The sequence below is a fragment of the Mus pahari genome, chromosome 14 (assembly GCF_900095145.1).
Source record: "Mus pahari chromosome 14, PAHARI_EIJ_v1.1, whole genome shotgun sequence".
Classification (NCBI taxonomy): Eukaryota; Metazoa; Chordata; class Mammalia; order Rodentia; family Muridae; genus Mus; species Mus pahari.
Window position 1 is genome coordinate 70,601,086 of NC_034603.1, and position 27,577 is coordinate 70,628,662.

The 27,577-nt window shown below is 51.7% G+C and overlaps 1 protein-coding gene across 10 annotated transcripts in view; it reads left to right on the forward strand.

Moving 5' to 3' along the window:
- Positions 1 to 10,761: 10,761 nt before the first annotated feature.
- The window catches only part of Fmnl1 (formin like 1), a 26,290-nt gene continuing 9,474 nt past the window's right edge, over positions 10,762 to 27,577 (forward strand). For 4 of the 10 annotated variants that reach the window (XM_029546317.1, XM_029546314.1, XM_029546315.1 and 1 more), the window contains exons 1-10: positions 10,762 to 11,297; positions 19,500 to 19,583; positions 20,818 to 20,931; positions 21,622 to 21,695; positions 21,981 to 22,064; positions 22,489 to 22,614; positions 22,864 to 22,881; positions 25,669 to 25,777; positions 26,514 to 26,590; positions 26,717 to 26,810. In XM_029546317.1, coding sequence (XP_029402177.1) covers positions 11,169 to 11,297; positions 19,500 to 19,583; positions 20,818 to 20,931; positions 21,622 to 21,695; positions 21,981 to 22,064; positions 22,489 to 22,614; positions 22,864 to 22,881; positions 25,669 to 25,777; positions 26,514 to 26,590; positions 26,717 to 26,810 — 909 coding nt within the window. In that variant the 5' untranslated portion in view covers positions 10,762 to 11,168. The other 6 variants (XM_021212282.2, XM_021212281.2, XM_021212283.2 and 3 more) reach the window with 3 other exon arrangements.

The window sequence follows — 27,577 nt, forward strand, 5'->3', positions numbered from 1 at the left end:
GGTGTGCGTGTCTATGTGCTCGAATGCCTGTAGACATCAGAGGTCAGCCTTGGGAGTCCTTCCTCAAGAACTCTGTCAGACTTAATTTTTTTTTTTAAAGATTTATTTATTTATTATATGTAAGTACACTGTAGCTATCTTCAGACACTCCAGAAGAGGGAGTCAGATCTTGTTACAGATGGATATGAGCCACCATGTGGTTGTTGGGATTTGAACTCTGGACCTTCGGAAGAATAGTCGGGTGCTCTTACCCACTGAGCCATCTCACCAGCCCCCAGACTTAATTTTTGAGACAGGTTCCCACACTGGGACCAGGCTGGCTGGCCAGAAAGCCCCAGGGGTCCTGCTGTTCGTTTGGGGGTGGGTTGGGAGGTTCATAAGCCCAGGCCACCACTCCTGGATTCTCCTGGCTGTTGACTTGGGTACTGGGACCTTCTCCCGATCCTAGTCTTTCTAAGGCTCACCTTATTGGAGACCTTCACCCACCCCAGTTCCTGGCCTCCGAAGGACCACTCTAGCTCGCCCCAGCGCCCCTGCCTCCCTGCCCCTCAGACTGCCACCCAGCGCCCAGCCCTTGTCCTCTGTTGTTTCTGACTCCACCTCCTGCCCAGACTCCCTCAGCACTGTTGCTCAGAGCTGGAAAATCTGGAATGGAGGTGTCTGTTTCTATCAGTCATTTTCTCCCCTTTCCTCCTTGCCCATGTGGTGGTGCCACTGTTTCTCCAGTTCCCACCTTTCCTGAAAAGCCAAAACCCCACATGTTCCCACCTTCCCCAGCCTTGTGCAGCCCTCAACTGTTCCTGACTAGTTTTTGGTTAAAACAACAACAAAAAGCGGGGCAGTGGTGGCGCACGCCTTTAATCCCAGCATTTGGGGGGCAGAGACAGGCAGATTTCTGATTTCGAGGCCAGCTGGTCTACAGAGTGAGTTCCAGGACAGCCAGGGCTACACAGAGAAACCCTGTCTCGAAAAACCTAAAAAACAAAACAAAACAAACAAACAAACAAAACTCCCAAAAAACAACAACAAAAAAAGGTGCTGGGGATGGTGGTAGAATACTGGTCTATCCCCAGCACTGCATAAACGGGCGTGGTGGCAGGCCTGGGTCAAAGAACTCTGTCTCTTAACAAACAAACATACATAAAATAAATAAATAAAATAAAGAAAGGAAGGAAGGAAGATGGGGAGTGTGTGCCTGGAGAGTTGCCTCAGTGGTAAAGAGCATCTATTTTCTTTCCAGAGGACCCGAATTTGGTTCTCGGTTCTGTAAATTGGATTTCTTACAATCTCCAGTAATTCAAGCTCCGGGGATCTTACGCCCCCTTCTGGCCTCTGTTGGCACTGCACTCATGTGGCAACATGCATAAAATTAAAAGCATTATTTTTTAAAAAAGAATTTTTATTTTATATGTATAGCGTTTTGCAGTTCCGTTGCAGACCAGAGGAAGGAATCAGATACCCTGGAACTGGAGTTACAGACAGTTATGAGTCACCAGGCTGGCACTCAGAACCAAACACAGGTCTTCTGAAGGAACAGCCAGTGTTCTCAGCCTCTTCATCACCTCTTCATCACCCCCTAGAAGTAAACAAGCAAATCAGTAAATAAGTAAATAAATAAATATTTTAGTTTTACAAAGAAAATGAGAGAAATTTCCAAATGGTCTTAAAGATTTCTGATAACTCAGGCACCAGGAGATCTGACATTCTCTTCTGGCTTTTATGGGCATGCACAAAAGTAGCATACACCCCCACACACATACATGTGAATAAAACTAATATTTAAAAAACTTTAAAACAGGGTGGAGCGATTGCTTAGTGGTTAAGAGCACTAACTGTTCTTCCAGAGGTCCTGAGTTCAATTCCCAGCAAGTACATGGTGGCTCACAGCCATCTGTAATGGGATCGGATGAACTCTTCTGGTGTGTCTGAAGACAGCTACAGTGTACTCATATACGTAAAATAAATAAATACATATTAAAAACAACAACAACAACAACAAAACCAACTTAAAAAACCCCCTCCGCCGGGCGTGGTGGCGCACGCCTTTAATCCCAGCACTCAGGAGGCAGAGGCAGGTGGATTTCTGAGTTCTAGGCCAGCCTGGTCGACCAAGTGAGTTCCAGGACATCCAGGACTATACAGAAAAACCCTGTCTCGAAAAAACAAAAAACAAACAACCCCCCCCACCACCACCTTCGCTTTTTTGGAGCTGAGATCTCACTATGTGGTCCTGACTGGCCCAGAGCTCTCTCTGTGAACCTGGTGGGCCTTGAGCTCACAAAGATCCTCTTATCCCTGCCTCTCTGGTACTTGCTTCCTGAGCACTGAGACTAAAGGCACGTAACCACAGCTGGCCCAATCACTGTTTATACAACGACACTTATGCAACCCTTGCTCTCCCTCTTTGCTCTATCCTCTTACTCTGATCACCTGGCTGCCCTAGAACTCGATTTGAAGACCAGGCTCGTTGAACAGAGCTCCGTCTGCCTCTGCCTCCCAAGCGCTGGGACTAAAGGCACGCTAGGCCGCCGCCACTACCACCACCACCACCACCACCTCTGGACTTCAAATGCTTTTCTTACCATGAAGCCTTCGCAACCTCTCCGGTGTACTCACTCTGCTTTTACAGCAAGGCAGGGAAGGTACTACTTTTTGTTCCCCAGGTGTATCCTTCCCCATGAAAAAATTAGTCTCAGGCTGGAGAGATGGCTCAGAAGAGCACCGGCTGCTCTTCCGTAGGTCCTGAGTTCAAATCCCAGCAACCACATGGTGGCTTACAACCATCTGTAATGAGATTTAATGCCCTTTCTTGAGTATCTGAAGACAACTACAGTGTACTTACATATAATAAATAAGTAAATCTTTTAAAAAAGAAAAGAAAAAGTAGCCCCCTGAGCATCCTGCTTCACTGGCTAGACTACCAGTGCCCAGCAGAATTTACCCATTGGTTTTCTTGGGGGTCAGAGGAGGGCTGGATCCCATATAGTTAGCTCCAGTTAGCCTTAAATTCATTATGTAATTGAAGATGATCTTAAACTCCGTATCTTCCTGCCTTCACCTCTCAAGTACCCAGATTCCAGGCCCTTTGGGCTCCAGCAGAAGTTCCTTGGATGATGGAAATGTTTTTTGTTTTTTTTTTAAGGATTTGTTTATTTATTTTTCTTTCTTTCTTTCTTTCTTTCTTTCTTTCTTTCTTTCTTTCTTTCTTTCTTTTTTATGTATATGAGTACACTGTAGCTGTCTTCAGACACACCAGAAGAGGGCATCTGATCTTACTACAGATGGTTGTGAGCCACCATGTGGTTGCTGGGAATCGAACTCAAGACCTCTGGAAGAGCAGTCAGTGCTCTTCACCACTGAGCCATCTCTCCAGCCCTGGAAATGGTTTTTATCTGTCCCATCCAGTATGGTACCACTAACCCTAGGGGCTACTGAGCATAGTCTGACTGAAGAACTGAATCTTAAATTTTTATTTCATTTGAATACTTCATATTTCAATAACCAGGGATTAGGGAGATGGCTCAATGGTTAAAAGCACTTGTTGCTCTTGCAGAGGCCTCAGGTTCATTTCCCTGCACCCAAACGGTGGCTCACATCCATCTGTGACTCCAGTTCCAGAGGATCCAAAACACTGGTGTTTGTGGGCTCCCGGGACACATATGGTACACACACATACATTCAAGAAAAATGCTCATACACGCAAAATAAGTAAGTCTTAAAAGTTTCCAGTAATCACTTTGGCTAGTTGTTGTGGGAAACAGAGGAAGCCCCGAGTGGGTTACATTGTCAAGGACCCTAGTCTGAGACCCATAGGGAAATGGCAAAGCTTTCTCATCTGGTCTGTGTGTAGGTGGCGATAAGGTGTGCTGCAAATGGCCACCATTCTCCCCGTAAGATTTACAGCCTGAAGACCGCTCCCCGCAGAGGCAGCTCCTCCTGAGATTAGCTGAGCCTGTGTCTGCGATCGACAGCTGTAGCCGGTAAACCCCACCTCCTTGTTTATCTGTGTGCAGTAACCCCGCCTCTCGGTTCAACGCGCAGCACTTTCAAGGTGCTTCAACGCGCAGCACTTTCAAGGTGCTTCCGTTTCTGCCTCCTCAACCCAAGCTCTCTCTCATTCTCTCTCTCTCTCTCTCTCTCTCTCTCTCTCTCTCTCTCTCTCTCTCTCTCTCTCTCGAACACACAGAGATCCTTTGCCTCTTGAGTTGAGTGCTGAGATCAATGGCATGTGCCACTATCTGTGGCCTTGGGTCTATTTCTTCCCTATTTCCCCATTCCTGTCTCTGATCTTGACCTTGGACAAGTTACCCAGTCTCCCCAGACCCCAGTTTTTCCATCTGAACACAATGAGGCTGACTTATTTATTTTTGGGGTGCTATAACAGAACCCCCGAGGCTGGGTCATATAAAAGTTATTTCATTTTTTTAAAAATCATTTTTAAATTTTATGTATGTGATTACACTGTAGCTGTCTTCAGACACACTGGAAGAGGGCATCAGATCCCATTACAGATGGTTGTGAGCCACCATGTGGTTGCTGGGAATTGAACTCAGGACCTCTGGAATAGCAGTCAATGCTCTTAACCATTGACCTATCTCTCCAGCCCATAAAAGTTATTTATTTCTTATGAAACTGGAGATTGCTGCTCCAACAGTGAGGGGCTGCCTCTGATGACATCTTTACTGCTGTACAACATGGGGGAAGCCATTACGTGGTAAAATCATACACAAGGGGACTGAACTCACCCTTTCTCAGGAATCTGCTCCCGTGATGACATAGACCTTCATGAGGTACCTGTTTTGGCCTCACGTCCCTCCTCCCAGAGTGGCGTTGGAGATTAAGTTCTAACACGTGAACTTTGGGAGTCGTTTTCAAACCAGAGTGAGTATTGATATTACCAACCTTTGCCTATTACTCCGAGGGCTATGTTAATGAGAGGTTTCCGTAAGCCCACTGTCTGCAGCAGGTCTTCATAGAGGCTCGTTCAGCGTGCATTAAACCTTCACTATACACCAAGTCCACTACAGGAGAACCTCAGCCCGCTCAGTGGAGAACCTTCTCCAATCAACCTGGCAGCAGAGCATCTGCATGTCTTCCTGCACTTGGCAGGCCATTAGACACAGTCTTTCTGCCCCAGTTTGTGCAGGATTCGAGGTTCTGAAAGGATCAACCTCACTCTCCTATTCTGACAGCGTTGGCAGAGCCAGTTAAGACAGATGGACAGCCAGGTAGTGGTAACACACACCTTTGATCCCAGCACTCAGGAGGCAGAGCCAGGAAGATTTCTGTGAGTTCTAGGCCAGCCTGGTCTACATAGTGAGTTCCAGGACAGCTAGAACTACACGGAGAAACACTGTATCAAAAGAAAAAAGAAAAAGGAAGGAAGTGAGGTGGGGGAGGGGATGGATGAGTGGGGGATGGCTCAGTGGTTAGGAGCACTGACTGCTCTTGCAGAGGCTCAGGGTTCGATTCCTAGTACATACTTAATGGCTTACAGCCACCTTTAACTCTAGTTCCAGGGAATCTAACACCTTCTGATCTGTGTAGGCACCAGGCACATATATGATCCACATACATGCAGGTGAAACACTCATATATAAAAATTTAAAAAAAGAGAAAGAAAGAAAGAAAGAAAAAGAAAGTAAGTCAGTTAGCTGCAGAGGCTTGTCTATAGGCTAATCTGATGGAGGGCATTTTCTTAGCTGAGGGCCTCTCTTCTCAAATGACTCTAGCTTGTATCAAACTGACAAAAAAAATCCTAACACACAGGGATGCTGGGAAGCAAAGATACAGTCCCTGCTTCAGAGAATCCTACAGCCCAGAGAAAGAGGTAGATGTGACTTCCAGAGAGGCCTCACCTAGGATGGGAATGTTCATCCGTAGACTGTGTTTGTGGAGTTGCCTGGAAACAGCCATTCTCATTGTATTACTTACTTTTCTGTTGCTGTGACAAAACACCATGACCAAGGCAACTTCCAGAAGTTTTATTTGGGGCTTACAGTACCAGAGGCATAGGAGTCCGTCCATCTGTCTCAAAGCAGGAAGCATAGGACTGGGCGGGCAGGCAGAGTGCTGGAGCAGCAGCTGAACTCACATCCGGGTCCACAGACAGGAAGCAGAGTGACACACCTCCTCTAACAGGGCCACGCCTCCCAATCCTTCCCAAACAGTTCCAGCAACCGGGGACCAAGGATACACACACAATGAGCCTGGGAGGCCATTTTCATTCAGACCACCATACTCTTCCATTGCTGCTGCTGCAAGTTGGTCAAGTTTTTTGTTTTTTTTTTTTGGTGTGTGTGTGTGTGTGTNGAGAGAGAGAGAGAGAGAGAGAGAGAGAGAGAGAGAGAGAGAATTCAGTGAATATTTGTCAAAAATTTTAAAGTTCAGGAGGAAAATGGTGGCATATGTCTGCCATTCTAGCACTTAAGGAGATGAAGCAGGCAGATGGAGAATGAGAAGTCCAAGGACAGTCTCAGAGGGAGGGGACAGGGAGGGAGAGAGTGTGATATTTATAATAATAACAAAATGAATTGATATAAAATGAATATTCATGAGGAGGGAGTGGTGGAAGGAGTTATACAAGCAGGTATAAAAAGAGAAGTGAGGTGTTTGACACTGTAGAATGTCAAACACACACGTGCATCACAAACTGTACACACTCAAAACATCTCTGGAAGGATACATTCGTCAACATTGTCCTTTTTCTTTGTTAGAGTATCATGTAGCCCAAGCTGGTCTTGAACTCACCCTGAAAGCAATGCTGGATCCGAACACCCGATTTTCAGTGCCTCCACCCTAGTGCCATACTATAGGCTTGTGCTATTACACTAAGCTGTGTTTGTGTTTGCATGTGCAACAAGTATGTATGCTTGTGTGTGTGCATGTGGAGGTCAGAGGTCAATGCCCAGTGTCTTCCTCCACCACTCTCCTCGTTATTTTTAAACTTATTTTATTAATCATTAGCATGTGTGTGTGTGTTTGCCATGAAGCGGTGGTCAGAGAACAGCTTTGTGGTTCTCTTGAACTTTTATGTAAGCTCCAGGGATCGCACTTGGGTCTTATTTATGTAGCAAGTACCTTTACCTGCTGGGCCATGTTTCTGGGTCTCTGCCTTATTATTAAAAAAAAAATATTTTGGGAGCTGGAGAGATGGCTCAGTGGTTAAGAGCACTGACTGCTCTGCTGGAGGTCCTGAGTTCAAATCCCAGCAACCACATGGTGGCTCACAACCATCCTTAATGAGATCTGATGCCCTCTTCTGGTGTGTCTGAAGATAGCTATAGTGTACTTACATATAATAAATAAATGAATCTTTAAAAAAATTTATATGTGTGGGTGTTTTGCTTGCATGAATATTTGTATATTACTTGCATGCTGTGTTGGTGGAGGCCTGAAAAGGGTATCAGAACTCCAGGATCTGGAGTCACAAATATTAGCCACCGTGTGGGTGGTGGCAACGGAACCCTTTGGAAGAGCCACCAGTGCTCTTTCTGGGTGGTGGGATGGTGTTGGGGCAGTATCTCACGGTGTAGTCTTAGCTGGCCTGGTTCTCAATGTGGACCAGTCTGACCTTTAAACTCACAGAGATCCACTTGCTTCTGCCTCCCAAGTGCTGGGATTAAAGATGGATACAGCCATACCCAGCCTGCACAGTGCTCTTAACTGATGAGCCATCTCTCTAGTCCCCTCCTCCCTTTTACCCTCTCACTGAACTGAGAGCTAGCTCACTGATTGGCTAGCCTGGCTGGACAGCAAACCTACAGGGAACCTTCACCCCCAATCTGCCTGGCTGAGATTACAGGCACTCAATGCTATATTTGGTTTTTTTCTTTGGGTGCTAAGGAACTGCACAACAAGAACTCTATCAACGGGCCCCTCACTGCAGCCCTTTGTCATTTATAAGAGCGGGGTTTGCTAGATTGCCAGATTTTCTGTCTGTCTGTCTGTCTGTCTGTCTTTCTGTCTATTTGCATGTATGCCCGCATGACAGAAGAGGGTATCAGATCCTATTACAGATGGTTGTGAGCCACCATGTGGCTGCTGGGAATTGAACTCAGGACCTCTGGAAGAGCAGTTGGTACTCTTAACCTCTGAGCCATTTCTCCAGCCCGATAGCCAGATTTTCTTAATTAACCTCACCAGTCTCCTGCCTCAGTATCCAGAGTGCAGAGCTCATGTGCATGCCTACTCCCCAGCCTAACCTTTTCCTTTCTTGTCTTGCAGTAGTGAGGCTTGAACCCAGGGCTCTGCGCATGCCACCACTCTGCACTTGACCACAGAGCCACACCCATAGCCTGCCTTTCTCCTTAAAGAGACTTCTGGGGGCTGGTGAGATGGCTCAGTGGGTAAGAGCACCCGACTGCTCTTCTGAAGGTCCGGAGTTCAAATCCCAGCAACCACATGGTGGCTCACAACCATCCGTAACAAGATCTGACGCCCTCTTCTGGAGTGTCTGAAGACAGCTACAGGGTACTTGCATATAATAAATAAATAAATCTAAAAAAATAAATAAATAAAGAGACTTCTACTGACTACTGATGCTGCTCAGTCACCTGAGTCAGGAGTGTTCCCAAGGGCTGCACATTCCTTCTGTTGAAGATGACAAAGTGACAACGGTCTGGAAATGTCACCCTGGCTGTGTGACTCCATCCATCACCACAGCATCATTCTGTCCTGCCTGTCATACCACCTGCGCACAGAAGGGGGCAATGCAGACTTACGGAAACATAGTTCCTAAACTTGACAACCAAGCTTTGCTGGCAGAATTTTCTCCATTGTGGTCCATGATTTGGGAAGATGCTTTCTATGAAGCCAACAAAATTGAATAGGTAACGATTGATTACATCTCCTTGGTAACTCACGTTCCTAGTCGGCAGGAGGGAGGATGTAGGGTTGTTAATATGATAATTTTCCACACGATAGGCCCTTTTCAGTTTAGCTTTATTTCCACCAGGTTTTGGGTGGGAGGCAGTTGGCAGTGAGATTACAGGCTGGCAATTACTGCAGTAGAGGCCCAATTTCTGGCTTCTCGGTGTCCCTCAAAGTAGCAGTGATGGGCAGAGGAAGCACGGGCACTGGCCCCACAAGTACTTCAATGCAGATACCCTCCCTCCCAGATGTTCTGAATCCGTTCCTTGCTAGGCTGTGTCCAAGGTTAGGGACACCTTAAGAGTCCCAGAAGTCCCATCAGTAAGCAGACAGCTGGGCACACAGCTGGGGCTTGAAGGAAACATTTGTTGACGAATTGAAAGAGACAGCTATGGAAGAATCAGGAAGTACAGTCTTTAATAAATAAACAAAAATCTCTCAACTACTAACCTCAGGCAAGGCCCAAGGGCAAGCAAGGCTAAGGAAGATGGCGGTAGGCATAGGGCCGGTACCCTCCCTGCAGGCTCCAGGAGACCCTGTTTTCACCCACCCTGGAAGTCTCTGCTCAGGACATGAAATGAGACGGTCTCTCTCCTGTGGTGGCAGGGGTGATGGTGAACTTGGCAGGAGGAAGGCTCTAATCAGGTCAAGCCAGGGACGGTGCTGGTTTGTGTCTGGTTTTCCTCACGATTAGATAATTAATTTCCCAGTTCCTGCTGAATCCTTTGTCAGTGGCTTTGAGTATGAACTAGAGAACTAGAGAGGTGGGAATGACCTACAGGAGCCATTTAGAGCCCCCCGGGCTGGCACAGGGAAAGTTCAAGGCTCCCTCAGTGTAAGTGACACCTCACACCATGGCCTGGCAGAACAGGGAGGGGCCAACTCAAGAGCCCTCACAAATTAAGTGGGGGAATTAGAGGTGTTAATTCAGGATGGAGTTTGAGCCCCGGTCATGAAGGCCTAACCCTTCTCCTCTCTCCCATCCTAAATAAGAAGAGTCCGAGGCTATAGATTTTTGGATATGAACAGAGAGGCCCGTTTCTACCGTAATTATCTGTGTGGCCTTGGACAAGACTCCTCGCTACTCCGTTCTTCGTTTCCCCATTACGGAAACAAGGACATCCATACCTACCTTTGCTGGTCACTGTCACAGAAATCTTTCTGGAACTATCAGATAGCTAAGATTGTCATTCTTCAGTGAGAGGCCAGCCTAGGTCCCTCATGGTGACAGTGTCAAGATTTTCCACCCATCTGAGGTGCCTGTTCCTCCCCCAGGCTAGCAGCTGCCTTTAACCCTTCTTAGTGCCCTACTTCTCCTTGGCACCACCACAGTGGTCCCCAGGTTCGCCAACCTCATTTTTCCACGAGTGCCCCCAGTCTAAAACTGCTGAAGATGCTGGCACAGTCACAGCTGGTCAGGTCTCAATTGACCTAGGTCGTTGTCCTCCAACCTGTTTGCAGATAATTCCCTCTGGTCCTCAGATCATCTCTGGGCCCAACGGAGGAGAGACACAGAGGTGGGGGGCCTGGAAGGGGGTTCCCATCTTCTTAGTTGGGGACCCCAAAGGGGGACCCCCAGCAGCAATTACGCCCACCACCGCACCTCCGCGCCGCCTTAGGTCTCCAAGGCGCGTGCGGATTGGTTGGACAATCTTCCGCCCGGGGGTCTGCCTCCTCCAGGCTCGGGCCTAGAGACCCCCCCTACTGCCGGGCTTAAGGTGGAGAGCTGCGGTTCTAGGACCCGGAGGCGCCGGGCGAGCGCGCCGCCGTGTTCTCGGCCTCGTCTGGGTCGGCTCCGGCTCGGGCAGGTGCATCGGCGGCCGCCCCTCCGCCGCAGGTGCACTGCTCGGTAGCCCCCAGCCGGCGCGCCATGGCTGCGGAGGACCCCCGGCCGTCGCCCGCGCCCGCCCCTTCCCTGCAGCCCGCCCCCCTGGGGCCGGGTGCGCGGCGGAGAACTGCGGTTTGCGCGCACCGGGAGCGGCAGCAGAAGTTCGAAAATCGCCGAGGGGGGAGCCCGCGCCGCAGCTTCCTGCCCCCGGCCCAGCCCTCTGGCCCCGGCTGCCTGCAACCCGACTTCCTCCCCGAGCCTTGTTCGCCGCCCGCTCCCTCGGACGGGGCCGCCGCGATGGGACGCCGCGCCCCGGCCCCTGCACGCCGCTGAGCCGAGAGCCGCCTAGCCCAGCCTCGCCACCCAGGGCTGCCCTTTGCTTCCCGGCTCCCGGAGCCTAGTCCGCGACCCCCAGGGAAAACTGGATCTCCGAGGCTGGAGGCGCCTGGCCGGCTGGGTGGGGACCACCATGGGCAACGCGGCTGGCAGCGCCGAGCAGCCCGCGGGCCCCACCGCATCGCCCCCGAAGCAACCAGCTGTCCCCAAGCAACCGATGCCGGCGGCCGGGGAGCTGGAGGAGAGGTTCACGCGGGTATTGGTGAGTGTGACCTGATGCGCACCAGGAGCCAGGGATGACAGGGGCTCCGCATGCGTCCCTGGGACTCAGGTGCCGCTTGGAGATCCCCGGTCCACCTGCTGTCCCTCCAGAGGGGGTGGGAGCAACACTGTCATCTTTCAGAGTGACTTAGCACCCCCCCCTTTAAGAAACTTTCTTTAGCCCCCTCCAGGAAGCTTTCTTAAGAGAGCCCCCCCGACCCCCTCCTATGTTCCTAGGTCTAAAGGTGTCAAAAATGTCTCATGAGGTTGAGTTCAAAACGGGCCCCGGGTGGGAGGGGGCTGGCGCCCACTTTTCCACTGCACTCAGGCCCAGCAGCTGGGTGCGAGTCTGGAGCGCTTTGCCCTTCTGCGTCTCAGGGTCAAAGAGGAAAGGGGTTATAATTTAACCTTCTGGAAGCCGTAGACCTAGTGGAGCCTTCAGTCCTGGGTGGTTCTGGTTTCTGGAGAGGAGTTGGACTCTTAGACCCTCCGCTCGTATTTATCACCCTCACCATGTCCCAGAATGGGTGCTTGCAGTCAGTCCCTCATCATGGACCACCCCTAATCACCGAAAGGAGTAAGCTTAGGGAGGGTGGGGTCAGGATGGGCTGGTCATTCTGGCTTGGAGTGGAACAAAAATCTGGAAGGCTCCCTTCCCTCTTGGCTGTCACTTGCTTGGGAAACTGGGGCAGGCAAGGGTGGGTTAGGATGGAGTAGCAGCTGAAGTCTAGGCCTCTGGGGAGGGAGCCATCAACTCCATGCTGAGCATGGAGCACGGAGCAAGCGAGCAAGCGGTCGGTCCAAGTGTTTCTGATAGGGTGGGCTGTGCAGGCACAGGTCCTGAAGAAGGGTGGGAGGAAGAAGTAGGGAAGGGGAAAGGCCAGTCTTTTCACTTCCCCCTCTGCACCCCAGCACTCTTTCCTGCTGTCTTCTGTAGGTGGTTGCCCAGTGGCCTATGCACTGTTAGGCATCCCTGGCTGGACACCGGGTGACAGTGGGGAAGGCTGGGCTGTTTCCTAGACACCTTTCCCAGTCTCAGTAGGCTGATGTTGAAGGTCTAGGGATGGGAGTCCAGAGGAGGCTCACTCTGGAAGCAAAGAAGTGCTGGCCCTCTGTCCCCCACACCTCCTGGATAGCATTTCCTCTCTCTGGCCAGCAATTGGCCTGGCTTGCTAGATCCTCTGAGTGGTCCCAAAGGGGCAAGAGTTCCTGAGAATCTTGGCTCCAGAAGGAGAGGAGGAGCTTGGGGGGACCTCTGAGATGGGGTGGGGTCTCTCCTTGTGAAGGCACAAGTGCTCAACTTGGGGACGAATAGGGACTCTGAGGGGCATTTCACACTAGGCTAGCTTTGGACTTCCCTGTCTCTCCACCTGCCCCTAACTCCCTCTTCCTCAGATCCAGGCGGTGGCCAGGCTCAGCAGAGCTGAGCGAGAGGGGGAGGGAGTCATATAAGGAGCCTGGGTGATGGCAAGTTCAGCCTGTCAGAAGGGCCATGGGTCCATCTTTCCCTTCATGGGTGTGTCTATGGATAAGGGATAGTTCTTGGCCAATCTGTTAGGTCAGGTACACTAATGGGAAGGAGCCTTGTGAATAATTCAGACCAGTGGAAATTCCAAAAGTCAAGTGCAAGACTTGATTGCCCTGGGTGGATTTGCGGCTGTGATGGTCGGATAGGAAAGGCTGCTGGAAACCCCTGAGGGTTTGGAGGGAAGGTCAGGAGAGCCTTCCAGAGTGTCCTGGTGGCTCGGTGGAAGTCTCTGGCAGCAGCACCCACGCAGGTTACCCATCCCTTTCAGGTCCCCTGGAATTCAAAGCTGTCCCTTATCCTCTGTGGGTGGGTAAACTCATCTTCAGGTCACACAGTTGAGAACTGGCTTTTCTTGTTCCCTCACCATTAGGGTCATGAGCCCCACCTGGATTAACGGCCCTGATGGCTGCCTGAGGCCACCCAGGGCTAAAGATTGGCGAAATCAGGAGTCTACCAGTGGGTGTGGCTCCATCTGACCCCTACCCTTGGGGTCATGCGCAATCTTTAGGGACTGTCTAGCATGAAATGAACTTGAAGTTGTCATGGGGGCCCCACCCTATGGATTCCCCAGTGTTAATAGGGGAACACAGCTCCCCAGTCACATGGCCCTGGGAACCTGTCATTTCAAGCTTAGCCTCTTCATCTTTGGTAGGGAGTAGGATTCCCAGCTCCCCAAACTTCCTCATCTCTTAGCTAGGGCGCTCTCCTTATGATTTGGGGTGCTTCTGCCAGCCAGGCAAGGGGAGCAAAGAGACATTTTCCTACCAAGGGTGGATGGTAGGGCACTACCTTTCCAAGAAGGCTATGAGAAAGGGGGTACCCTGCTTAAAATGGGGGTGGCGAGAAAGAGCAGGTCGAGCCAGGGTTTCGACTGCTGCCTTAGCAACCGCGGAGGAGCGATGGCTGCCCTACTACACGGGCCTGCTGTGGTGGTGGAAACACACCAGCCAGCCAGGCTCCGAGCTCTCGCCTCTCCTACGCCCATGCCCAAGGCTGGGTGTCTTCCAACACTTCTCTGTCTTCTCTGAGAGGCATGCAGAGCAAAGGTTTGAGATGGCCACCCAGGCCAGGCCAGCTAGGAGTGCAATGTACCAGGCTGGTGACCTGATGCCTGTGGACCTGGGCTAATAAGGGAGAGTGTCTGAGGGGGTGCCTGTGTGAAGCTGAGTAGTACTGTATGCAGGCAGGGCTGGGCGAGGGTCCAGCTCATTGGGGGCTCTTACTCATACCCAGGACGTGGGCACTTTATCAGGGAGTTTGGGGCAGTCCAGACAGCTCCAAGCAGAATATAGGTCTTTGGAGTTCTATCTTCCACTTCTGGGACTGGTTATGAAGAACTGGTTGGACGCCTCCGCTTTGCTGGGCAGTGACAAAGGTGACGACTCCTCAGTGCTTAGGGTGTTACTCAGTCCTCATGGTGGACTGTCCCTACAGTGGATCTCACTGGGGTGTGGCCTTGTGGTTGGTTAGCTGTTGGGTTGGGCAGAGGCCATGGCTGGCATTCCCAGCAGGCACAGCTAGCACATGCTGGCCCGAAATGCAGGGCAGTGGGCATGATTCACAGTGGCACCCGGGGTCAGTTGGCAAAGGGCTGGAGGAGAGGAGCAGGGGCAGGTGTTTGCCCTTGGGTCACCTCTGCATTTTTTCTTTTTCTTTTTCTTGAGAATTCAAGATTCTGGAAGGTGGCTTGGTTCTCCCTGTCTTTGAAGGGGGTGGAGTTGGGGACCGCGGCAGCCTGGCAGATGACTTTCATCCTTGTTGCTTAATTCGTGTGTGCGACCTTGGGCAAGTTCACAGCAAGTTCCAGTGTTTCTCACGCCTAAAAGGAGGATAATAGGTATATGGCGGCCTCCTAGGATTTCGGAGGTAGAGGGCTCAGTCTTGAGCCTATCAAGGAGCAAGTGCCTGTAACCACTCCCTACAGTGAGCGAGGGGACCTGTCCGGTGCCTCCCCGAGGCCCTGTGCCCCTCTCCCACAAGAACATCCCAGGTTGCCAGGCACTGACTGAGTCACCTCCAGGTCCCAGCTAGCACAGGCCAGGCGGCCTCCTTGCCATTACACAGGTTAGAAGCCATGAGGCCCAGACTGAAAACTGCCTGAGGCCGGAAACCGCGAGAGGGAGGGCCCAGCTCCCCTGCAGGGTGGAGTAGCCTGGTGCTAACGGTGGTAGCAGCAGCCAGCGGTGTGCACACAAGGAGGGGGTGGGAGGTCTCTACTTCCCTACACGCATAGTGTGTTGGGGGGGTTCCCCCCAGTGAGTAAGAACTCAGTGTGGGTAACAACAGGAAGTGTAGGGTACGGGGTGGCAGGAAGCTGCTCTGGTTGTTCCTGGTTCCTCTGAGGGAGGATTGGGGCCATGGTTGTCTGCAGCCAGGACCCCAGTGCCCTTATTTCGAGGAGAGGAAAAAAACAAACAAACAAAAAAACCCTAAACCCTAGCCAGGCAGTGGTGATGAATGCCTTAATCCTGGCACTTGGGAGGCAGAGGCAGGCCGGTTCCTGAGTTTGAGGCCAGCCTGGTTTACAAAGTAAGTTTCAGGACAGCCAGGGCTATACAGAGAAACCTTCTGTCTCGAAAAACCAAAAACCAAGCCCCCCCCCCCCAAGCCTGTGTTTTTAAACCATTTTGTCAGCTAGGTCTCCTTGGACAAGTGACTTACTAGCTCTTTGCCTCAGTTTCCCATCTGGGACTCGGGGTTATAATAGTAACTGGTGTGTTTGCTGTGGATGTTTAAGTGAGTTAATAGGTTACAATACTTAGAGGGACGTGAGACCAGAGACGTGTTGGGGGATGGTTGTTGTTGTTGTCCTGCTGGGTTATGTGCGTGGCCTTTGTCCTCCTCTGGAGAACCTGGAGCTTAGATGAGGGAAACGGGTAGCTTTTGGGGTCCTCAGTCCCCGATGCAGGCTGGGTTACAGCATAGCTTCCTCTAAGCCTGGAACTACTTGTTAGGGCTCCTGTAAGGCTGTATCCGGGATTTTAAGTGATGCGTGCAACTAATTGTTTCTGCATCTGTGCAGAGACGGCGGCTTGAATGCCAAGGTCGATACCTCACAGAGGTGGGGGGAGGACAGAGGAGCCTTGGGATTCAGGACCTGCCATGCTGAGCTCTGGGGTCACCTGACATTGGACTTGGGGTCCACATTCAGGAGCTTCCTGGACCTCAGGGGCAGGGCTGTGGGGGGAAAGGGTGGAGTAGTGGGATGGGGCCCAGATTCTGTCAAAGCCGAAAGCAAAACTGTAGGGTGTGGTCATGTCCAGATGTGGCCAGAGCCCTGGGTCTCCTGGGACAGTGTCTCAGAAATCAACAAGGCCCACAGTGCCAGGAGTGGCAGGCTCATAGCGTGAGTCTGCTCGGTGAACTACAGCTGGGGACTGTCTCTGATGTCTCCGGAGGTTGGGGCAGGGAGAAAAGGTTGTCTCCACACAGTCGAATAGGAATATGAATGGAATCAATTCGATTTATTCATTTATTTTTGAGGGTTTCCAGACAGGGTTTCTCTGTGTAGCCTTGGCTGTCCTGGGACATACTTTGTAGACCAGGCTGGACTTGAACTTAGAGACCTGCCTGCCTCTGCCTCCCAAGTGCTGGGATTAACCTGCCTGCGCTTCCTTATTTATTTGTATACATTGTGTTATTGTGGGTCCAGTCTGGCCTCACTTAAGCCTGGAGCCTTCACAGTGTTGGGATTATAATAGGCCTGTGCCTTATGTCCAGTGTCACCTCCTTTGCGTGGCCTCACCCCATCTAAGTAAATTAATCTGCTTCCTCACTTGGCCTGAAGCAATGGGACAGTGAGCAAAGGGAGGGCACAGGTTTGGCCAAACATCCTCAAGGCCTTGAGGTATTTTGTGGACCCTTCCAGTTTCCTGTGCCCCACATTTATAAGATGCTTCTTCCTAGTGATAGGGCACCAGAGATTGTTTGTTTGTTTGTTTTGGTTTTCGAGACAGGGTTTCTCTGTATAGCCCTGGCTGTCCTGGAACTCACTTTGTAGACCAGGCTGGCCTTGAACTCAGAAATCCTCCTGCCTCTGCTTCCCAAGTACTGGGATTAGACACCAGAGAATATTATATCAAAACATCACTTCTGAATATTCCCGGGCACTCTGGGAGTGGGAGGGCAGGCTGGCTTGTGCCCATTTTATGGAGGAGGAAGCTGAGGCTGACAGGCCAAGAAGCTGTCAGACTAGGTAGGTCCAGAGCCTGGGTCTTTTGAACTTAGCACCAGTCTTTCTGCATCCCAGCTGCCATCCCTCCTCCATCCAATCAGCAGGCAGATGTACCAGGCATACATGCAGACTGCCTATTCCTTCCTGGTCCCATTTGAACAGTGCCAGTCATCCTTTTGCTTAACCTAATCCCTGCTCACTGGACTACCTCTTTGCTGAATGCCTGGTGAGGGCTTTGGCTCCTGCCTTGAGGGTGGCCCTACCTCACCCAGAATGAGTGGCATTTGCTAGCCTATCTCCTGCTCCTTGGAGCCCCAGCTCCTTGGTGGGCACAGCCACAGCCGGGGAGCAGCTGCTAATGAGTGTTGAGTGCTGTCAGAGCTATTTCTGATTTCTGAGCCTAAATTTAGCTTGTCTAGCAGGCTGGCACGTGGGCCTGGGGCCTGAGAAGTCCCAGGTAGCTTAAGGGACAAGGGACACCCTGCCTTCTGCCATGGTTGAGACAGGTCCATCAGGCAGTCCCATGCAGAGGTTGTCTGTCCCTAGCACTAACTCTGGAGTGGCCCTGAGGGTTATGAACGGGGGAGGGGGGTATCTGTGGCTAAAAACCAGTCACCTCCCCCTCCTCTTATTGTCTTCATAAGGTCACCTTGGGCAGGTCATTGAGTTAATTAGTGCCCGTGAGATCGGCAGAGTAACAGTATCAGTGATGGTGGTCAGGACAAGAGGAGGTCAGTGCCTGACATGAAATGCATGTAGGTGAGGCTGCTTGTTCAATATGAGCGTTGGGGACGTTATTGAAATCAGAGGTACTCCCAGGCCATTCTAGAGCCACGAAGGTTTCCTAGGTTACTGGGGGCTCAGCCATTTCATGACAGATGCTGTCCTCTCTAGGGCTCATATGCCTATCTCCCTCTTCCGTGTCGGGCCCCAGCCCCAGGGTCCTGCTAGGCCTGGCTTCCTACTTCCTCTCCCCCCCCCCCCGGCCTTGCTGCACCTCAGCCCCCCTCCCCACCCCACTCCCAGACAGAGAGAAAAAAATAGGTTCCTAGCCCCCCACCCCCCAAGCAGAGTGGATCCTACTCCACAGTCTTCTTCAAACCCTGTTTGGAAAGACTCTGTCATGCGGCAGGAGCAAGCCTGGTGTAGTTTCTTCAGTTCAGGCTTACTTACGAAACGGGGTCAGGGATGACGTACCTCGGCCCCCGGCTGGCCTTGCAGTGTGGTGGGTGGGCAGTTTCACCTCACAAGGAGGGCCCCAGCCGGAAAGCTTAGGCAATGGGGGCTGGTGATACCCAGCTTCCTGTTCTCCGAGGATGAGTCAGGGCAGTGATTTTTGGGGCGAGGTCTGGACAGAGCCCCAGACCTAACCCTGCCACCCAAGAGAGGAAGCTGGCTGAGGAGTCTTGAGTGGGTGTGGCTCCCTCTCCATTCCAGCCATGGCCTCTTCTCAGAGCCAGGATCAGAGAGTGTATAGCCTGAACTTACCAGAGTGGGTGTCAGACAATTCCCAGGCCTTGGGCTGGGCTCCTTGGGGACTCTCATACCCATGGTGCAAACCCAGGCTAAACTGAACCCTATGAAGGCAAGAACTGGCACTGGGGGACTGACATATAGTTAGGTCCTCGTTAGACTAGAGGATTCCTGGATTGGGGCGGACTGGCCGTGTTCTCTAGGTCTGTTAGGCGGACTTGCTAGGTCCTGGGGACACCGGGACCCCTGCTTCCGGTGACACCCGCTTGAATCCACAACCCTGGCTGAGCTGTACATCTGGCTTGTGACAAGAACATGTGGCTAGGGGGAAAAGGCCTTACGGGGGATACTGCTGATTTATCTTAGGTGTGTGTGGGATTGTCCCAGCCTGGGCCACACCAGTACCACAGGCCCAGTGTCGTGCCTAGACTGTGATGGGATGACTTCCATTGCTCAAATCTCCCCACCTCTGCAGCGGTGACATACCTGTCTGGGACTCTCTGCTGGATGACACACGGCTCTAAGTCCCCTCAGCCTCCTGGTGACCTGGGCCTAGTCTGTGCATACAAGATGCTCGGTGGGAATAAGACCCTGGCAGCAGGTCCTAACGGGGCCTGTCTGGAGATGACTTCCCTGCTGGCTTCTCACTTGGATGGGGGTAGGGACCATGTCTCCTTAGCTCCAGTGGAGCCTAGAGGCTTTGGAGATCCCTGGGGACTGCACATATTTGCCTCATGCCAGATGTGCCAGGAGGAGATGTGTATGGTGGCAGGGCCCAGTCACACGTGGATTCAGACCCCAGGTTCTTCTCCAACTCTGGGGCCCTGGGATCCTGGGACCTTGGAGAAGGTGGCCCTACCTCTCCAGGCTTCAATTTTCTCCCTGGACAACACTGTAGTCCTCACTGCCAGGGTGAGGACAACATATCTTTGAGGGAGCAGTGCAGATCCCCCGAAGATGGTCATTCTTTACTTTTGGGTTGTGTTGGAGCCTCGGGCTCAGTGCTCTTTTGTCTCCCATCTCCCCAGAACTGTATGAATTTGCCTCCAGACAAGGTCCAGCTGCTGAGCCAATATGACAATGAGAAGAAATGGGAGCTCATCTGTGACCAGGTGGGTGCCTGCAAGGATCAACTGCCCTTGCTTCTGCTCTTGGAGAACCCCATTCTGAGGATGCAGGAACTGGCAGGAGAGGGGCCTGCCTGCTGCCCAGGGGCTACTGTCTACCAAGGTGACTGGGGGCCCATGCGGGACTCTATATTCCCTTGAAAGGCCTGATCAGAAACCGTAGGGGGTCATCAGCAGGGCGTGTCCTGGACAGTGGCCATGGCTGCATTGCTGGGGACTGAACCCAGGGACTCATGCATGCTAAGCAAGCATCTACCACAGAGCTACATCCAGAACGCTTGGGTTTCTGCTTCTGTTTTTGAAACTGAGTCTTGCTATGCAGCTCAGGCTGGCTTCAAACTCACGTCTCTTCGGCCTCAGCCTTCAGAGACATTACCATTATTCAGAGTCCGGCGATTATGGGTGTGGGTCTCCCCTCCCTGGGGGCCCAGGCTGCTCCCTCCTAGGGCAGAGGTGGAGTAGGGTGGAGACTGGCTTCTGCAGGCAGGATGGTGAAGAGGAAGAGGTAGGAACTGCTTTCAAGCCGAGTTCTGGGGGCTGGGAGGTAGGGAGTTAGAGGGGCCCCTTGGCCTGCCTCCCCCAGAACCAGCAAACTCTTCCACTGATGGACTGGCACATACCAGCCGGGCATCCATCTTGGTAATGCTGGCCCTTGGCAGAGTTGGTTGGGAGCACTTTAAAGGCTCCGGAGCCGTACTCAGTGTCTCTGTTGAAGGGTTTTGCCTGGATTCTCAGAGGGGCCTAAAGACTGGAGAGGAGAAGGCAGAAGAGGGCGTCTGAGCATATCAGAGGGTTTTGGGCTGGGAAGAGTAGGGGTCTTGTGGTGGGGTGTACCTCTGCTGTGGTCTGTGCTTCTGTGACAGGACCTGGGGCAGTGTAATGTAGGAGAAGAACACATGCAGGTACCTGCCAGGGAGCTGGCCCCTGCTTGACTTTTCCACTCTAGTCCAGGAAGAGAAAAACAGGCCTGCATGAATGACTAAGGCAGGGCCTGTGGCTGGACTGGCCTCTGTTCCCCTGGCCGCAGAAAAGGCACACATCAGGTACAGGGGCTAAAGTCTTCCACGTGGCCAAAGTTTGTGCCTTTGGTATTTCAGAAGCAGTTTAAGACCGCCTGAAACCTCAAGTCAGAGCTGAGAAGGGGGGTTGGGGAGAAAGCTACCCAGTGGTCTTTGGGCAGCTGTGATGGGTTCTCTGTACACTCCACTCATCTCCACAGGAGCGGTTTCAAGTCAAGAATCCCCCTGCAGCCTACATCCAGAAGCTGAAGAGCTACCTGGATACCGGTGGGGTCAGCCGAAAGGTAGCATCTGATTGGATGTCCAACTTGGGGGTACATATCTCCTTCCTATTCTCCCTCAACCTGGGGTACATATCTCCTTCCTATTCTCCCTCAACCTGGGGTACATATCTCCTTCCTATTCTCCCTCAACCTGGGGGTACATATCTCCTTCCTATTCTCCCTCAACCTGGGGGTACATATCTCCTTCCTATTNGGGGTACATATCTCCTTCCTATTCTCCCTCAACCTGGGGGTACATATCTCCTTCCTATTCTCCCTCAACCTGGGGGTACATATCTCCTTCCTATTTGCCCTCAACCTGGGGGTGTATATTTCCTTCCTATTCTCCCTCAACCTGGGGGTGTATATCTCCATCCTGTTCTCCCTCAACCTGGGGGTACATATCTCCTGTGTGGATGTACATGCTTATGTTTGATGCATGTGTGCATGCCCAGTATGTCCGTGTAGAGATGTGCATGTGTGTGTGTGTACTGGATCTCTGTATAGAGGTATGTCTGGGCACCCTGTATCTTCAAACATGTGCGAATATACCGTCTGTGCTGGGGGGAAGGCATGTTGTCCACGAGTGTTCATTCTGTTGCACAGGTGGGTGTAGGTGGCGGGGGAGGCTAAACGTGAAAGGCCTCGAATGTGTGTTGCGGGTGGGTACTTCTGGCCTATGCCTCAGGACTGTGGGAGTCTGGGCTCCACCCACAGACTCCTTGTTTTTTTGGCCCCTAGTTTAAGAGGCGAGTTCAGGAGTCTACACAGGTGCTGCGGGAACTGGAGACTTCCCTGAGGACAAACCACATTGGGTAAGCTTAGGAAAATTCTGACTCGGGCAGCCCTTGGTGGCTTGCCAGCCTCTCCATCTCAGGCTGGCCCTGTGGACCATTTCCTTCCTCTCCTGTTACACAGCTGGGCTGTGGGTCCTTCGTGGACCCTCCATATCCCCTGGTATCCCTGGCTCTCTTGAGGTTGGGGGACGGTGTTGTATTCTGGGGCAAGGACAGTCAAGAACTCTTGATTTGCCTGCTCATAGCTCGCTAGGGCAGAGTCCATTCTGGATGATGTAACTCAGAGAACCTTGTGCTCTGCAGGTGGGTGCAGGAGTTCCTCAATGAAGAGAACCGGGGTCTGGATGTGCTGCTTGAGTACCTGGCCTTTGCCCAGTGCTCTGTTGCGTAAGCTCCTTGTCCCAGCCCTCGTGCTTCCTCTCAGTGTCCTGATCCCACACTCCTGGGCCTCGGGTAGCTCTTTGAACAGGGACTGATCCCCCACCCCACCCCACCCCCCTTGCTCAGAAGGGACCTTCCTGCTCCTTCACTGCTCGCCACAGAGCCCTGGGTGATCTGGGTGTGGTACAGATCTCTAATCTCAGAATTTGGGAGGCAGAGACGGCTCTGTGAGTTCTGGCCAGCCTGATCTACATAACGAGAGCCTGTCTCAAGAAACAAGAAACAGAACCGAGAGCCATGAATGAGGGCAAACTCCTACAGGGATGGCAAACTCTCCTGCAGATCTGTCTTGTGTTGCATGTCCCTCTGTCCCCTCTTTAAGTGTCCCTTGTGGGGGGAGTCTCCAAAGCCCTTGCGTCCGCATCTCCAGATATGACATGGAAAGCGCAGACAGTGTGGCCTCTGGCGCAGAGAAGAGCAAGCCCCTGGAACTGTCCGTGGAAGACCTCAGCAAGGCACCACCCTCATCCGTACCCAAAAGTCGCCTGACCATCAAGTATGCGGGGCCCCTAGATGGGGCGATAGGGGAATGGAGGACAGAGACCCCCCATTGCCACATGTAAACAGGGCCCTGAGGGTCAGCGGGAGGTGTAGTTCAGTATGGGGGAATCAGATGTGTTGAGTTTTCAGCTGGAGACAGCAGAGGCTAGAATCTGAGGGGGACTGGAATAAGGTGGGGGTTTGGGGGTTGGTAGGATCCCTTTTGTACCTCTCTAACCCCTGTTTCTCCCTGTGCGGCCTCCAGGTGCCCCCCTTCTCCCCGGTACGTACATAGGCACCTGGGGGCAGGTGCATGCTGGGGGTAGGTGCATGCTGGGGGCAGGTGCATGCTGGGGGCAGGTGCATGCTGGATCCACACTGTGGGTGGTGGGTTTGAAGAGCAGTCAGCTGACACCCCTGAGTTCAGCTGCTGTGGGCCGGTCTCCTCATCCTGATGTAGGACATCTTGCCATCTTCTTGGGATGCAGGGAGGGAGAAGGAGATAAGCCCTGAAGGATCAGCTTCCTCTGTTGGGTCTGAGGGACCAAATATATGTTTACTTATTTGTGTGTATATATGTGTAGTATGGTGTATAGGCAGGTGTGTGTGTGTGTGCCAATAGCTGACCAAGAAAAATATGGCTTTTACTTGGGGGCTAGGGATTTGAACTCAGGTCTTCATGCTTACATAGCAAATGATCTTACCAACTGATCTTACCAACTGGCCATCCCCGCAGTCATTCATATATATATATATATATATATATATATATATATATATATATATATATATAAACATGCATGTAAATATACACGTAAATGCATATTTACATACATATGTGTGTGTGTGGTATTGAGACTTGAGTCCAGGGCTTCAGGCATTATATGCAAGTACTCTTCCACTGAGCTACACCCCCTCGCCTGGAACAACTGTATATTAAGCTCCAAGACCTTGCAATATGCTTCTCCCCTTCTTCATTCATTTACATAGCAAACAGTTTTCCAGACACTTACTAAATAGCACACATTAGTGGAAAGTGCCCACAAGACAGATTAAATTCTGCTTTTGGGGGCCTCAGTCTAGTGGGAAGCCAATTTAGTGTGATAGATCCTCACAGAGATGGGACCTGGATCTCTGAGAAGGGAGGTGCCCATTTCTTGGCGGGGAGGGGAGCTACCAGGAAGACTTCCCAGAGGAGGTGACACTGGAACTATGTCTGACAAGTGACAGGTTTGTGATAGGCAAGCGAAGGGGACAGAGAGGGGCAGCATGAACAAAGACTGAGACATATTTGAGCAACCTAGGAAAGGCTGATGTGGCAAAGCAGCCACGAGGGCCCAGTGGGAGAGGTGCGGCTGGCCAGTGTGGCAGGAAAAGTTACAGAATTCTCCAGAGGATGGCGTGGGAAGATATGGTTAGCAGCTCTCCAAAAAATGAAAACCTCGATTTTGGGGGGAGGGGGGTCAAGAAAATAAAGAGAATACCCAGCTATACTAGGCGTCAGGCTGGAGCTTTCACGGGATCCAAACTAGCCTGTGATGAAGGTGTTCCCGAAGCTGAGGAAATGGCCCGGTTAGAAGACACTTGCCAGCCGGGCGGTGGTGGCGCACGCCTTTAGTCCCAGCACTTGGGAGGCAGAGGCAGGTGGATTTCTGAGTTCAAGGCCAGCCTGGTCTACAAAGTGAGATCCAGGACAGCCAGGGCTACACAGAGAAACCCTGTCACCCGAGTTCAGTCCCCGGTACCCAAGTAAAAAGCCAGTTACAGTAGTGTGTGTTTATAATCCCAGCACTGGAGAGGCAGAGAGATTCCTGGCAACCTACCCTCACTGGTGGGTCCCAGGTCCCAGTGAGAGATCTTGTTTCAAAAGAACAGATTGGGGGCCGAGGAGACTGCTTGGTGGGGAAAGTGCTTCCACATCAGCGTGCGGGCCCGAGTTTGGGTCTCTAGCGCCCATGGAAAAATTGGGCAGAGCTGCATGCACCTGGGTCCTCAGTACTGGGGAGACAGGAGGACAGCTGGGGCTTGTTGACTTGCCAGTCAAGTGGGGAGAGCGAGTTCTGGGTTTAATAAGAGACCCTGTCTCGAAAACAAGTAAAGACTAATAAGGAAGGTACATGAAATGAATCTCTGGCCTTCACACACACACACACACACACACACACACACACGCACGCACGCACGCACGCACGCACACGCACACGCACATGCACATGTGGGTGCACACACACCACACACACAAACGACAACAAACAAGCTAAAATTTCTGAAGGATGGCGCTCAAGCTTGTCTGGTCTACATGTACATATGCAGACACCCATACACACCCACGCCCCTGCACACACATGAGACACACATACATGCACATACAAAAATGGTATCTACTACTGCTGGGTATGGTGACATATAGCTGTAAAGGAGGCCAGCCTGGGCTACGTGAGACTCTGCCTCATTCCCCCCTGACTCCCCCAATATGGAGCTAATTCATATTGCCATTCACTTTACTAAAGTAGTAAGCAGGAAGGTTCTTGAATCTAGGCACTTTGAGTTGAGTGTGCCTCTCAAGATGGAAGATGAGGCCGAGTGATTGTGAGCGCCACCTTGTGGCGACATTACTCTTGTCTAGCTATTTCCTCCCTCCTCTCCCTCTCTGCTTTCTGTCTCCCTCCCTCCTTTCCTTTTTGAGACAGGCTCTCATGTAACCTAGGTCTCAAACTCCCTACTATGTAGCCCGGGCTGGTTTTGAGCTCCAGTCCTCCGCCCTTACTTCCCAAATACCGGAACTACAGGCATGTGCCATTGTGCCTGACTCACAGCAGCCCTTTTAAAAAACCAAGTATTTTTAAGGGCCTTTGCTTCCTTGGCCCACCCTCACCCTCTCCCCCAGCATACCCACCCCTGGGGAAGGCGGCCTTCAGCTGGCCAGCTGAGTCAGGTAGATGGGAGACAGCAGCTTAGAGTTCCAGACCTATCCCCCTCACCCCAAAAGGCATCTTACTGGTATGAGGAGCAGGAAGCTGGGGATTGTGGGGAGGGTGTCTGACTCTGCTGCCTCTTCCTCGTCCACCAGGCTGACCCCTGCCCACAGCAGGAAGACGCTGAGGAATTCCCGGATCGTCAGCCAGAAGGATGATGTCCACGTGTGCATCATGTGTCTGAGAGCCATCATGAACTACCAGGTCAGCTGGCGGCATGGGATTGGGGCCTCAGGAGATGGCTTGTCCTCCTGGGACCTGTGTTAGCTGCTGATGTCCTTAGACCATGTGTCACCTCTTGCCTGGAACCCTATGAGCCTGGAGTCTGGGCTTTGGTGGGGGGTCTGGAGGCTGGGAAGTTTTGAGGGAAAGCCCTGGGCTTTATTACGTTCATGTTAGGTCTGCTGAAATGACCTTGGGTATGGTCAGGGGGAAGCAAGGGGCTCAGATGGGACCAAGGAGGGTTGGGTAGTGGAGTCCATGGGAGAACAGGCTTGGCTATGGCTCTGGGGGGGCCAGCTGGTACTGCTCCACTTCTGTGCTTCCTCACCTTTGTAAACTTTCTTAAAACGTTATGGGATTTTGTGTGATTCTTTTTTTGTTTGTTTGTTTTGAAAAGTAACCCTACTTCATGGCTGTCGGCATCTTAGATTACAACTTTGTATATGCCCTATATGTCAAAAGGTTGGACATGCCCTCACAGCCTTGCTACGTCCAGGGGTGCTTGGCACTGGCTTTTTGACAAGACAAATGACCTTGGAAAGGGGACAGGGTTGGGCCTTGGCTCCTTAAGAAGAGGTCATGAATGGTTGGATGTGAGGAGTGTCCAAGGAGTGTCCTTGGAGCACTAGAGGTCAGAACAGCATGGCACAGACTATGCGGGAGGTGCTGGCAGTTTTGGGGACCCGCCTAGAGGTGCTCACCTCTCCTCTCTCCCCAGTCCGGCTTCAGCCTTGTTATGAACCACCCAGCCTGTGTCAATGAGATCGCTCTAAGCCTTAACAACAAGAACCCCAGGTAAGGCCTATGTTCCTAACTGGTTTTCTGCTTCCATCCTTGCAAAGAACTCTGTCCCCCATCGTCAGGCCTACTGCCCAGGCTCACCCCACCCCAGCTCCTCTGTCCTTCCCCTTCTCTCCTCAGAACCAAGGCTCTGGTACTGGAGTTGCTGGCGGCCGTGTGTCTAGTGCGGGGAGGACACGACATCATCCTTGCGGCCTTTGACAACTTCAAGGAGGTACTGGATCCTCCCCACCCCCACCCCCGGCCCCAGTCTTTCTAGGACTGCTTGGAGTATGGTTGCCAGAAATTGTAGCCTTTTCTGATAGGGCATCTGGAGACACAGGGTGGGTGTTTGGGAAATACACAGGATACTGGGATGAGGAAATTCAGAATGTCAGATATAGTTAGTCAGGGGCGTGGTCTAGTGCAGTGGTTCCAGCCTTCCTAATACTGTGACCCGTTAGTACAGTTCCTCATGTTGTGGTGACACCCCCCCCCCAACCACTCTCAGCCAGCTTCACATGCACATTTTACACATCTATTCCTGCAGGGACAAACATATACCAAGTAAGCATTAAAAACAACAGCAACAAAGATGGATTTGCTTGGGTGAAGAACAACACCCAAGATTGATTTTTGGCTTCCACACACATGCACATAATGCATCCATATGCATACACATATACACACACACACATGCCTATAATGAAAAGACGGGAAATAGCTAATAAATGAGCAATGTATGTAGTATTAGAAAATGCTAAATGGGGGACTGGAGAGATGGCTCAGCGGTTAAGAGCACTGACTGCTCTTCCAAAGGTCCCGAGTTCTTATCCCAGCAACCACATGGTGACTCACAACCATCTGTAATGAGATCGGATGCCGTGTTCTGGAGTGTCTGAAGACAGCTACAGTGTACTTACATATAATAAATAAATAAATCTCTTAAAAAAAAAAGAAAATGCTAAATGGCTAGGCAGTGGTGGCGCACACCTTTAATCC